Here is a 15000-nt window from a genome sequence, read left to right as displayed (position 1 = left end):
GATCTGGCAACCCCAAACACTACTGACTTCATGATTGGTCGATAGGTGGAGGGCGGAGCTTCAGGCCAAAACACAACATGACATCATCAACATCAGTTGAGGGCTGCAACAACAACTTTTAAAAGGACATCATCCTGGCCGGTTGTCAGTGATAGAAGTATTTGAAATTAACATGATTTCTTTAAGGTCCCGTTCTTCGCGATCCCGTCTTTCAAACTTTAGTTAGTGTGTAATGTTGCTGCTAGAGCATAAATAATACCTGTAAAATTATAAAGCTCAAAGTTCAATGCCAAGCGAGATATTTTATTTAACAGAAGTTCCCTTTCAAAGCCTACAGCGAGCGGCCGGTTTGGGCTACACCGCTGCACTTCCTGCTGTGATGACGTCACTAGAACCGTTTGTTGACTAAAGCTCTGCCCACAAGAACACGCAAAATAGGGGGCGTGGTCTTGTTGCTCTCCCACGTGGAGAAGAGCGCGCATTCAGCGCTTGCATCGCCCTGTTATGGTAAGAGGCGGGACCTTTCCGGGCAAAGTGCGCTAAGCTGCTGTCCAATCACAACACGGGAAGCGCTGGCCCAATCAGAACTCGTTACGTGTTTCTGAAGGAGGGACTTCATAGAACAAGGAAATCATCAGGCCGTTTTTAGGACAGGAAACAGCGCTGTACAGATAAGCAAATTGTGTGAAAAATACTGTTTTTTTACACGTGAAACATGAACTCATGTTATATTGCACACTGTAAACATAATCAAAGCTTCGAAAACACGCGAAGAACGGGACCTTTCATGTCTAGTGACAAATCAGGGCCATTTTGTGATTAACTGAAATACATTTTTTAAATACAGTTCCTTTAACTATTAACTAGTTGCTTATTAGCATGCATATTACTAGGATATTGTCTGTTTATTAGCACTTATAAAGCTCATATTAATGCCTGAGCTTATTTTACATCCCTTAATCCGACCCAATACCTAAACTTAAACGCTACAAAAACTACCCCACTAACTATTAATGAGCAGTAAATTAGGAGTTTATTGAGTTAAAAGTCGTAGTTAATTGTGAATATGTGTTCCCCATAAAGTGTTACCGATAATTCTTCAATCCCGCCACAGTCATTTTTTGGAGTGAACCTCTAGGTTTCCTCACCTCCACCGTTCTTGTAGCAGAGATACGGGAAGCGCCACACGTTTCCCAATCCGATGATTTCTCCGGCCACCGACAGGATGAACTCCAGCTTGTTGCTCCACTGGCCTCGGTCCGTCATCTTCACCTCCGTCTGCGGGACGATCTCCAGCGGCCGGGTCAGCCCGTTAGACGGGTCCATTTTGGTCGTGATCTCTTTCTCTCCTGTTGAAAAACAAAAGTGAAGAATGATGTGATCGGTCAAGAGTGGCGCTGTTTAACCTACAAAATTAACCATTTGAGGCAATTCTGATTAAAGAATGAATGTTGTAATTACTTCAAATGAAAGGGTTAGTTCCCCCAAAAATGTAAATTGTGTGATTAATTCCTCCTGTGGTTGGACACCCGTCAGACCTCCGTTCATCTTCACACACAGATGAAGATATTAGTGTTGAAATCCGATGGCTCAGAAAGGCCTTCATTGACACCAATGTCATTTCCTCTCTCAAGACCCATAAAGGCACTAAAGACGTCGTTACAAAGCCCATCTCACTACAGCGGCTCTACAATCATTTATGAAGAGGCCAGAAGAGTTTATGTGAGCAAAAAAACTAAATAACGACTTATATAGTGATGGGCCGAAAACAAAGATTTGAACCGTTATGAATCAGTGAATCGAAAGTCATGTGATTTCAGCAGTTTTGGCATCATAAATCGATTCACTGATTCATAACGGTTCGAATCTTTGTTTTCGGCCCATCAGTATATAAGCGGATTTCAACACTAATATCTTCATCTGTGTCTGAAGATGAACGGAGGTCTGACGGGTGTCCAACCACAGGAGGAATTAATGACACAATTTACATTTTTGGGTGAACTAACCCTTTAATTCTTTTTAAAAGATTGATAGTATCAGTCAAAAGACAGCTGTGTTTCATTCATGTTAAAAGCCCCAAAGCGTTTATATCGTAAAACATGAAGATATTAAGCCTGAACACACCCAGATCATTTCATAAACCAGTCTGACCATAAAAGCCTGGTTGTTTGTGTAAATGTGGTCAACCCACTCAATTCCAAGGATATTAGTGCATGTTTTGTCCTGACGTTTGTTTGTGACTGGTGCATTCAGAAGCCACAAAACAACTGATCAGTTAGGACTTATTATGGACACAGCATGTGAAAAAACTCACAAGGACATAAAGGACATAAAGACCCCTCACTCACAGCAACTGCATAGCAACACACAAAATAACTGTTAGTGTAGATTGTTATTGTAACCACATAGCAACATGTTAAAACACTCAAAACTCCTTAATATCCACATAGCAACAGACTAGCAACATGTTACAATTCTTTAAGACTCCTTGACAACCACATAGCAACACCCTAGAAACAGCATAGCAACATAATAAAATATGAGGACACCTCAACAAACACATTGCAACTGCAAAGCAACATGTTAAAACACTCAAAACTCCTTAATATCCACATAGCAACAGACTAGCAACATGTTACAATTTTTTAAGACTCCTTGACAACCACAAAGCAACACCCTAGAAACAGCATAGCAACATAATAAAACACGAGGACACCTCAACAAACACATTGCAACTGCAAAGCAACATGTTAAAACACTCAAAACTATGTAATATACACATAGCAACAGAATAGCAACATGTTAAAATCCTTTAAGACTCCTTGTCTTGACAACCACATAGCAACACCCTAGAAACTGCAAATCAACACAAAAACAACACTTGCTGTAGAATGCTTTTGCAAATGTATAGCAGCATGAAAAAAACACTCAAAACTCATTGATATACACATAGCAACAGCCTAGCAATAGCATAGCAACATGTTAAAATCCTTTAAGACTCCTTGACAACCACATAGCAACACCCTAGAAGCATAAAAACACAAAGACACTTCAACAACCACAATGGAACTGCAAAGCAACATGTTAAAACACTCAAAACGCCGTAACAACTACATAGCAACCCCCTGGAAACTGGATATCAACACAAAAACAACACTTGCTGTAGAATGCTTTTGCAAATGTATAGCAAAATGAAAAAACACTGAAAACTCCTTAACAACCATATAGCAACACCCTAGCAACATAATACAAATAATCAGGACTCCTTAACATCCACTTAGTAACACACTAGCAACTGCAGAGCAACACACAAAACAACACTTACTGTAGAATGCTTTTGTGACCGCATAGGAACTTGTTAAAACACTCAATCAAGACTCCTTAACAACCACATAGCAACACCCTAGCAACTGCATTGCAACATGTTAAAAACACTCAAGAATCCTTAGCAATCACACAGCACCATAACAACATTTACCCCAACAACCATACAGAAAAAAACAACTTTGAAACCTTTGAAACTGCACAGTAACACAACACAAAAAATGATTTCGCAACCAAATAGCAACCTGTTAAAAAACCAGAACACCTCAGTAAACACATAGCAACACCTTAGTAATTGCAAAGACACTTACTGTAGAATGCTTTTGTAATCACATAGCATCATGTTAAAACACTCAAGACTCCTTAGAGACCATATAGCAACAACCTTGCAACTGCATAGCAACACACAAAACAACTCTTGCAGTAGAATGATTTTGCAACCACATAGCAACAGGTAACAACCACATAGCAACACCTTAGCAACTGCATAGCAACGTGTTAAAAGCACTCAGGACTCCTTAAGAAACACATAGTAACACCTTACCAACTGCATATCAACATGTTAAAAACACTCAAAACTCCTTAGCAGCCACTTGGCAACACCTTAGCAACTGCATATCAACATGTTAAAAACACTCAAAACTCCTTAGCAGCCACTTGGCAACACCTTAGCAACACTCAAAACAGTTCTTATCATAAAATGACTTTGCTACTGCATAGCAACATGTTAAAACACTAATTAAAAAACATATAGCAGCACCCTAGCAACATGTTAAAACACTCAAGACTCCTTAGCAACCATATAACAACAACCTAGCAACTGCATAGCAACACACAAAACAACTTATTGTAGAATGCTTTTGCAACCGCATAGGAACATGTAACAACCACATAGCAAAACCTTAGTGACTGCATATCAACATGTTAAAAACACTCAAAACTCCTTAGCAACCACATGGCAACACCTTAGCAACACACATAACAGCTCTTATCGTAAAATGCTTTTGCAACTGCATAGAAACATGATAACTGCATAGAACTGCATAGAAACATAAAACACTCAAGACTAATTAAAAAACACATAGCAGCACCCTAGCAACTGCATAGCAACATGTTAAAACACTAATTAAAAAACACATAGCAGCACCCTAGCAACATGTTAAAAAACTCAAAACTCCTTAACAACCTCATGGCAACACCTTAGCAACACAAATAACAGCTCTTATCGTAAAATGCTTTTGCAACTGTATAGAAACATGTTAAAACACTCAAGACTGATTAAAAAACACATAGCAGCACCCTGGCAGCTGCATAGCAACATATTAGAACACTAATTAAAAAACACATAGCAGCACCCTAGCAACTGCATAGCAACATGTTAGAACACTAATTAAAAAACACATAGCAGCACCCTAGCAACTGCATAGCAGCATGTTAGAACACTAATTAAAAAACACATAGCAGCACCCTAGCAACTGCATAGCAACATGTTAGAACACTAATTAAAAAACACATAGCAGCACCCTAGCAACTGCATAGCAACATGTTAAAACACTAATTAAAAAATACATAGCAGCACCCTAGCAACTGCATAGCAACATGTTAGAACACTAATTAAAAAACACATAGCAGCACCCTAGCAACTGCATAGCAACATGTTAAAACACTAATTAAAAAATACATAGCAGCACCCTAGCAACTGCATAGCAACATGTTAAAATACTAATTAAAAAACACACAGCAGCACCCTAGCAACTGCATAGCAACATGTTAAAATACTAATTAAAAAACACACAGCAGCACCCTAGTAACTGCATCTAAAGCATTACTATCCCTGTTCTAGAGCTTTACTGGAGACAGCATCACATGACCCCATGCATGCCATGATAGTGACAGATCACACGAGCATTATGGGATACGACTACCCAACACCCAGCACTGCTGAAAAGAGTCTCTCTGTGTGCAGAAACAGAAGACTCACTCACTGTGTTCAAATCTGTCAGCTTGAATTAACGAGTCGGACTCATCCGTGTGTTCAGTGGATCCGTGAAATCAAGTACAGATCAAAGACATTAAAGGAATAGTTGAGGTAAAATCTGAGTCCTGAAACAAAACCAGCATTAAGGACCCAGGAGATCGAAAGTTTCTGAGGGACAGACGTCTGATTCACATGCTTGGGGCTTCAAAACAACAAGCATGCTGGACGTCCCACAGAGCCAGAGGCCTTGAGAATGTGCACAATTTCTTTTGGAGAAACGGGAGGGGACGCGCCAGTATCACAGTTGTAAGTGAAAACCGAAAAGCACAACCAGACTGGTAAAAATAGCCTCTTGCATTAACAAGACACCTGAAGGAATGAAGGACTGGCAGCATGAGGCAGAACAGGCTTCTGGTTTGTTTGGAAGATGAGCTCAGAGCGAGGCGGTTTGATCACAGTTTACTGTAGTTTTCACTAGGCCAGAGATGAGATCACACATTAGTCCTATAGAGCTGAGCTTCTGAGGGCTGTCTTCCCATGGGAAAGAAAAATGACAAATAAGATCTCATTATTATCTCAATTGTTTCTCCCAGATAATATTAGATGACGAGCAAACAAAGCCTTCTGCTTCTCAGATTGTTCTCATTAGAAAAATACCATGTGTGACATCAAGACATAAATAGAATAGAACACCATTTATAGTCATTGCACACATTTAGCGCTTCTCCTCAGTTGTACATGCTTACATAAAAATACAGTAAATACAAACAGATATTGACAAGAAGGGCATACACATTTTGAAAAATTGTAAAAAGACGTAATATTATTGCACAGTCCCATAACTTAATATGTATAGTCTCTGTTTTAAATTCTGATGCTTTTCAGAATATATCTCAAAACTTCTCAAATCAAGCTACCATTTTCGATGGTACCAAACTCTGCATTCAAAAGAGATTTATGTTGCGAAAATGGCTTGTTTCAACTGTTTCTTCTAGATCTTAAGGAATTTAAACAGAGACCAAATTGAGTTTCTGCTTAAGTTCTCTTTAGAAAAAAACACAGTATCCCCTTTATACTTTCAGGATTGATCTCAATAATGTCTCAAACTCTGCTCATATTTCCCAAAGGTGCAGTAACAAAGTGTCATGTCATAAACAAGAGAAAATGGTGCAAGGACTCACATGCAGGGAAAAGAAGACTTTATTAATAAGACACACACAAACAGAAAACAAAACCCATGAGGGGGAAAACATAAACTAGAAATGAACAAACTCAAAACATACCAACGCGAGGGAAACATGATCACAGGGAAACTGGAGACGTAGACAATACAGAACAATGATCCGACAAACACAAGGAGCTTAAAAAGGGAAGAAATCAAGAGGGAACACAGGTGGGGCAAATGAACCAATAACGACATAACAAGGGGGCAGGATCAAAACAGAGACAGGAGCACCTAGCCCAAAACAACAAAACACCACATGGGCTACACGAGACAGGACAGGCATGTGACATTACCCCCTCCCTACGGAGCGGCTAACAGATGCTCCACAAGACCAGGGAGGGGCGGGACAGACCAGGGTGGCCCACACAGTTCAGGAATTGGAATTAGAATTGTCCACCGGAGCGCGATCCACCAGAACAGGGACCACCGGAACACGATCCACCAGAATAGGGACCACCGGAACACGATCCACCAGAATAGGGACCGCCGGAACACGATCCACCAGAACAGGGACCACCGGGACACGATACAGCAGAGCAGGGATCACTGGAACTGGGTCCACCGGAACACGGACCAATGGAACAAGGACCACTGGAATAGGAACCACCAGAACAGGGACCACCAGAACCAGATCCACCAGAACAGGGTCCACCGGAATTAGATCCACCAGAACAGGGTCCACCGGATCTAGATCCACCAGAACAGGGTCCACCGGAACACGATCCACCAGAATAGGGACCACCGGAACACGATCCACCAGAACAGGAACCACCGGAACACGAAACAGCAGAGCAGGGATCACTGGAACTGGGTCCACTGGAACATGGACCAATGGAACAGGGACCACTGGAACACGGATCAATGGATCAGGGACCACCGGAACACGGATCAATGGAACAAGGACCACTGGAACAGGAACCACTAGAACAGGGACCACCAGAACCAGATCCACCAGAACAGGGTCCACCGGAACTAGATCCACCAGAACAGGGTCCACCGGATCTAGATCCACCAGAACAGGGTCCACCGGAACTAGATCCACCAGAACAGGGTCCACCGGATCTAGATCCACCGGAACAGGGACCACCGGAACACGGACCACCGGATCTAGATCCACCGGAACAGGGACCACCGGACCACGGACCACCGGAACTAGATCCACCAGAACAGGGTCCACCGGAACACGGACCAATGGAACAGGGACCACTGGAACAGGAACCACCGGAACAGGGTCCACCGGAACCTGGACCAATGGAACAGGGTCCACTGGAACAGGAACCACCGGAACAGGGTCCACCGGAACCTGGACCAATGAAAAAGGGACCACTGGAACAGGAACCACCGGAACAGGGTCCACCGGAACTAGATCCACCAGAACACAGACCACCCGAACAGGATCCACCGGAACTAGATCGAACAGAACAGGGACCACTGGAACAAGGACCACCGGAACTAGATTGACCGGAACAGGGACCACCAGAACAGGAACCACCTGAACACGGACCATTGGAACAGGGACCACCGGAACAATAACCACCGGAACAGGGTCCACCGAAACTAGATCGCCCGGAGCAGGGACCACCGGAACTGGGATCACCGGAACTAGATCCACCGGAACGGGAACCACCAGAACTAGATCCACCAGAACCGGGATCACCGGAACTAGATCCACCAGAACAGGGACCACCGGAACTAGATCCACCAGAACAGGGACCACCAGAACTAGATCCACCAGAACAGGGACCACCGGAACCAGATCCGCCAGAACAGGGACCACCGGAACTAGATCCACCAGAACTGGGACCACTGGAACTAGATCCACCAGAACAGGGACCACCGGAACCACCAGAACAGGGACCACCGGAACTAGATCCACCAGAACTGGGACCACTGGAACTAGATCCACCAGAACAGGGACCACTGGAACCACCAGAACAGGGACCACCGGAACTAGATCCACCAGAACTGGGATCACCCTAACTATATCGACCGGAACAGGGACTACTGGAACTAGATCCACCAGAACAGGGACCGCTAGAACTAGATCCACCAGAACAGGGACCACCGGAACTAGATCAACCAGAACTGGGATCACCGGAACTAGATCCACCAGAACAGGGACCACCGGAACACGATCCACCAGAACTGGGATCACCGTAACTAGATCGACCGGAACAGGGACTACTGGAACTAGATCAAACAGAACAGGGACCGCTAGAACTAGGTCCACCAGAACAGGGACCACCGGAACTAGATCAACCAGAACTGGGATCACCGGAACTAGATCCACCAGAACAGGGACCACCGGAACACGATCCACCAGAACTGGGATCACCGTAACTAGATCGACCGGAACAGGGACCACTGGAACTAGATCAAACAGAACAGGGACCGCCAGAACTAGGTCCACCAGAACAGGGACCACCGGAACTAGATCAACCAGAACTGGGATCACCAGAACTAGATCCACCAGAACAGGGACCACCGGAACACGATCCACCAGAACTGGGATCACCGTAACTAGATCGACCGGAACAGGGACCACCGGAACACGATCCACCAAAACTGGGATCACCGGAACTAGATCGACCGGAAAAGGGACCACTGGAACTAGATCAACCGGAACAGGGACCACTGGAACTAGATCAACCGGAACAGGGACCACTGGAACTAGAGCCACCAGAACAGGGACCACCGGAACTAGATCCACCGGAACAGGGACCACTGGAACTAGAGCCACCAGAACAGGGACCACCGGAACTAGATCCACCGGAACAGGGACCACTGGAACTAGATCAACCGGAACAGGGACCACTGGAACTAGAGCCACCAGAACAGGGACCACCGGAACTAGATCGACCGGAAAAGGGACCACTGGAACTAGATCAACCGGAACAGGGACCACTGGAACTAGAGCCACCAGAACAGGGACCACCGGAACTAGATCCACCGGAACAGGGACCACTGGAACTAGATCCGCCGGAACAGGGACCACTGGAACTAGATCCACCAGAACAGGGACCACTGGAACTAAATCCACCGGAACATCACAGAAGGAGCTCTCCTTCTCTTCCTCCTCCCTCTCCCCGAAGGGGTCATCGGAGGAGTGGGGACCTGGCAGTCTGTGATGATAGGTGGAGGAGGACAAGAGGAGGAAGACCAGCCTTCCATAACTCTCCTCCACCACCACAATTGTACGTAAACCCCACAAACTGCCAAAATGATAAAAATCCCCAGCCTTCCCATCTCCCAAGCGCTAACAGGCTCATTTAGGCCGTTGTTTGAAGAAATCAAGTGGGAACACAGATGGGGCAAATGAACCAATAACGAGATAACAAGGGGGGTGGGATCAATACAGAGACAAAAGCATCTAGCCCAAAACAACAAAACACCACATGGGCAACACAAGACAGGACAGGCATGTGACAAAAAGGACAGAAGAACAGCACCTCATTGATAGCTCAACTGTTTCTTGACACTAATGATTTAAATGGAGAGTACATTTACATTTACATTTAGGCATTTGGCAGACGCTTTTATCCAAAGCGACTTACATTGCATTCAAGGAACACATTTTACATTTTTGTCAATTCTTGCTTTCCCTGGGAATCGAACCCATGACCTTGGCATTGCTAGTGCCATGCTCTACTCATTGAGCTACAGGAAACTAAGTAACTAGAGTAAATGGACATGCTAAAGTATCCAGCTTCTCAGATGTTTCTCCTGAGGAAAAGTTAACAACTCTCATTTCATCCTCTAACGTGTTTCTAAAAAGATGTAAAAAATGCCTCAAACTTTTCTCAGATTTCCCAAAGATGCTAAAGAAAAAATCAACATGTACATTATATTGCCAAAAGTATTAGGACACCCCTACAAATTCAGGAGATTAATTCAGGTGTTCAGTCACTTCCATGGCCACAGGTGAATAAATCAAGCTCTAGGCCTGCAGACGCTTCTACACACATTAGTGAAAGAATGGGTCTCTCTCAGGAGCTCAGTGAACTCAAGCGTGGGGCCGTGATAGGCTGACACCTGTGCAATAAGGCCATTCCTGACATTTCCTCACTACTAAATATTCCACGCTGAACTGTTAGTGGGATTATAACAAAGTGGAAGCCATTGGGAACGACAGCAACTCAGCCACGAAGTGAAATCACACAGCGGGGTCAGCGCATGCTGAGGGTCACAGTGCGCAGAAGTAACCAACTTTCTGCAGAGTCAACAGCTCCAGACCTCCAAACTTCTGTGGCCTTCAGATGAGCTCAAGAACAGCGTAGAGAGCTTAATGGAATGGATTTCCATGGCCGAGCAGCTCATCCAAGCCTTACATCACCAAGAGCAATGCAAAGCGTGGGATGCAGTGGAGTAAAGCAGCATCCACTGGACTCTAGAGCAGAGAGACGTGTTATCTGAGCGACCAATCACGCTTCAGTCTGACAATCCCATGGACGAGTGTGAGTTTGGCGGTTGCCAGGAGAACGGGACTTGCCTGACTGCATTGTGCAAAGTGTAAAGTTTGGTGCGGGGGGGGGGGGGGGGGGTTATGGTGTATGGTTGTTTTTCAGGGGTTGTGCTTTGCCCTTAGTTCCAGTGAAAGGAACTCTTAATGCTTCAACATACCAAGACATTTTGGATAATTTCATGCCCCCAACTTGAGAACAGTTTGGGGACGGCCCCTTCCTGTCCCAATATGACTGCGCTCCAGTGCACAAAGCTTCGGTCCATAAAGACATGGACGAGCGAGTTTGGTGTGGAGGAACTTGACTGGCCTGCACAGAGTCCTGAGCTCAACCCGATAGAACAGCTATTGCTGCAAATCCATATTAAACCCTACGGATTAAGAATGGGATGTCATTAAAGTTCATGTGTATGTAAAGGCAGGTGTACCAAAACTTTTGGCAATATAGTGTATATCTCGTTAATATCTCAATTCAATACCCCCCCAAAAAAAACACAGAAAAACACCACACAGATCTCTTTAATATCTTAACTGTTTCTTGAAGGCACCAATTAAACACAAACTGACCTGCTGAAGTCCCCTGCTTCTCAGATGTTTTCTCCTGGAGAAATACCTACTAATCTCACATGTCTAGACTAGAGTTTTAAAAGAGATCTCAAAAATGTCTCAACCTGTGCTCAGTATTCCCAAAGATACAAAAAGTATGAAGAACGATGCACAGATCTCTTTAATATCTCGACTGTTTCTCCTAGACATAAATGAGACACAAACCGACCTGAAGTCTCCTGCTTCTCAGATGTTACTTCTGAGGAAAAAATCTACTTCTCACCAGAGGTGGAAAGAGTAACAAAATATTCTACTCAAGTAAAAGTACTGTTACTTCAATGAAATTTTACTTAAGTACAAGTAAAATTACTGGTCTAAAAATTTACTCAAGTAAAAGTAAAAAGTAGCTCATTTAAAATGTACTCAGAGTAAAAGTTACTTAGTTACTTTTTTAACAGTGGGGTGGGGGACTCTCCCCTGTAGGGTTGTGATAGAATGAGATTTTCACGATATGACAACTATCTCAGAAAACATCAATTAAACATTTACTGTACCTATTATTAAATGATGGTTATTATCACTTGTTAAAATGATGTTAAATGAATGAAGAAGATTGGTCTTTTTTTATTTGGTTGAACAAATGCTTTATTATAACAAACTTAAAACCATTTGTTTATTTTGTTTATCAAAATTTCAATAAAACATGTCTAATAAACTAAATTCAATAAATTATTATGAATTGGATTAAAAACTTATTTTTATCATTAATTCGTAAAAATGTTTAAGAATAATAGAGTCCATATGTAGTAGACGGAGCAGCTCATTCACAGAGAGAGAACAAGCAGATCATATATTCATACAGCATTCAATGTGTAACGAGTAGAAATATAGTGTGGCCCCTTTAAGAGCTGCGCGCGCTCCCTGAAAACGAGTTCTGCATCTTGTGTATGTGCGCACTGAGTTTTGAGCTCCCATGTGTGGGGATTATTCTCTGTTTTTCTGTTGCTAACAGTCAGTTATTTTGTTTTATTGAGTAATGCTGTGGACGGAAATGGAGTTTGTGATGAGAGTTCAGCAGGAAATAAAGCGCAATCTGTTTGACGTCAATCGCCTCCGTGTTTGCATCCACTCCAGATATATTAAGTGAGCTATCCGCATTTTCACCCGGACACAAGCGTTACAAATGTTGTGCTTTAATGTTCACAGACCATGTCGCGATTTGATTTATTTCTAAGGCCTACAGCTCTACATTCGAGTTTTTCGTTCATCCACCAGTTTGCGTGTATTACACCAAATCTACGTTATAATGTAAAGTTAATGTTCATGACTGGATTCCGGGATTCCCTCTGCGTCACAGAAATCAATCAGCCTAAGTTATAAACATACCTTTATTTGCACAGAGGGATGTGTGCCCGAACATGTTCTATGTGTTTCTTCATTTGCATCCACATTTTGTGCAAATTTGATATCCTCCAGGACAACACCACATTATTTTTTTCTATATCCAAAGTATTTCCATACTAGCCAGGAGTTCACGACGGCGTTTTGCTTTCACCTGGGTCTGCGTCACTGACGTCTTGTTCGTCTACATCTGATATTTGCGCGCATGTTCTCTCCATAGACAGTATGTAGTAGACAGTACATAGACAGTACATAGACATGTTCTCTCCCGCGCCCCGCGCCCTCTATTCAATATTAGTCATTTCCGGATCGCGGTCTTTTTCCTCCTCTCTTTGCATTAATGATTTATTTTTACTCAGTAACGGATGTGGTTTAAAATGTAGCGAAGTAGGCTACAATACTTTAATCAAAATGTACTTAAGTAAAAGTAAAATTACAGATTTTTAAAACTACTTAAAAAAGTAGAAGTACACAGAAAACCTACTCAATTACAGTAACGCGAGTAAATGTAATTCGTTACTTTCCACCTCTGCTTCTCACTTATCTTATTCGATTCTTACTTATCTCAAAAATATCTGTGCTCCAATTTGACAAGATTTGAGCACTCAAAAGTGTCTCAATATGAAGATTTCTCAAAATCTCATGAGCTATAAAAGAGCAAATCCAACGACAATTTGGAGGATAAGAAATAAGCTCTTGATGCATGTAGATACTTGCAGGACAAATGCAGTTTTGAATCTCTGCCAGCTCAGTAAATATCTCAGCTTGCTGACACAAAGCTGGAACATACAGGCGAAAATATCATCATAATCCTCATATTATGGCACAAACGCCACAGAAGTGTCTATAAACCACACTCGTGTCTTTTAGGACCTTCAGCTTATTGTTTGTTGAACTGATTCGTAATCCGTGTGTAGCTGTTAACAATCAACAAGTTGGAATTAAATCGTTTATTTTGTGCTTTTGTGGCTTATTGTTCAGTTATACGAGCAGAATAACATATGTTGTGATGGGGTATGTATGTGAATCTGAACATGCAAGTGGAAAAATCCCAAAGGAACTGGAGCTGAAAAGGTCTACATATCTCACACACTGCCAGATTTGTGTAGATGCATGACTGAAATTCCTCATACGTCTGCATTCGTTTTGATTACCTTTTTTATGCAAAGCAAAAATAATTAATTGCACATTTTTAGAAGTAATAAAGTTGCTTTGCAGGCAATTCATTCTTCTTCTTTTTTACCATGTTCACAAGTTTGGACAATGATCTTACAACATTATGATATAACTAACAGCTTGTACTATGAAGTAATTCTAAAATAAATACATTTTATAGACACATTTTTTCATGTTTTTGATAGAAATTACACTCAAATGTACAGTAAAACAGTGAAATATTATTACAATGTAAAATAAGTGTTTTCAATGTGAATATATGTTCAAATGTAATTTATTCCTGTGATGAAAGCTGAATTTATCATCATTGCTCGAGTCTTCAGTGTCACATGATCCTTCACTAATCATTCTTATATGAGGATTTTCTGCTCAAGAAACATTTCTGATTATTATCAATGTTGAAAACAGTTGTGCTGCTTCATTTTTTTTTTTTTTGTGGAAACCCTGTAAAAAGTTGTTGTTAGTTTTTGTTTGTTTAACTTAAAAAAGTAAGTAAACTGGTTGCCTTAAAATTCTGAGTTTATTGAAATTAAAAATTTGAGTTGAAACTCAAAATATTATTGTATCTGAACCACATAAACAATGTGATAAATCATGAAAATAGCACTATTTGGCATGTTTCACTGCATCATCAGAAATAAAACACACAATTACCCAATATGCTTACTAAATCTTGTAATAATATTTTAATAAAGGTTGTCGAATCTCAAAAAAAAAATGTTCATTGTATTAACTCAAAATTTCAATTTCAATGAACTCAAAATTTTAAGGCAACCATGTAACTTTTTTTCTAAAGAATTTTTTTTTACAGTGTAATATATTTATTTTTTCAGGATTGTTTGAGGAATGAACTGCATTTATTTTGTACCATTATATTATAAAGTCACTTTT

General features: G+C 41.9%; 1 protein-coding gene across 1 annotated transcript in view; it reads right to left on the bottom strand.

Moving 5' to 3' along the window:
- The window catches only part of slc6a13 (solute carrier family 6 member 13), a 47739-nt gene that overhangs the window by 30304 nt on the left and 2435 nt on the right, over nucleotides 1-15000 (bottom strand). The window contains exon 2 of the mRNA XM_067437241.1: nucleotides 1149-1349. Coding sequence (XP_067293342.1) covers nucleotides 1149-1349 — 201 coding nt within the window. The remainder of the gene's footprint in view (nucleotides 1-1148; nucleotides 1350-15000) is intronic.

Source organism: Pseudorasbora parva, chromosome 25, assembly GCF_024679245.1.
Source record: "Pseudorasbora parva isolate DD20220531a chromosome 25, ASM2467924v1, whole genome shotgun sequence".
NCBI classification, from domain to species: domain Eukaryota; kingdom Metazoa; phylum Chordata; class Actinopteri; order Cypriniformes; family Gobionidae; genus Pseudorasbora; species Pseudorasbora parva.
This window is presented reverse-complemented; position numbering and strand designations above follow the sequence as displayed.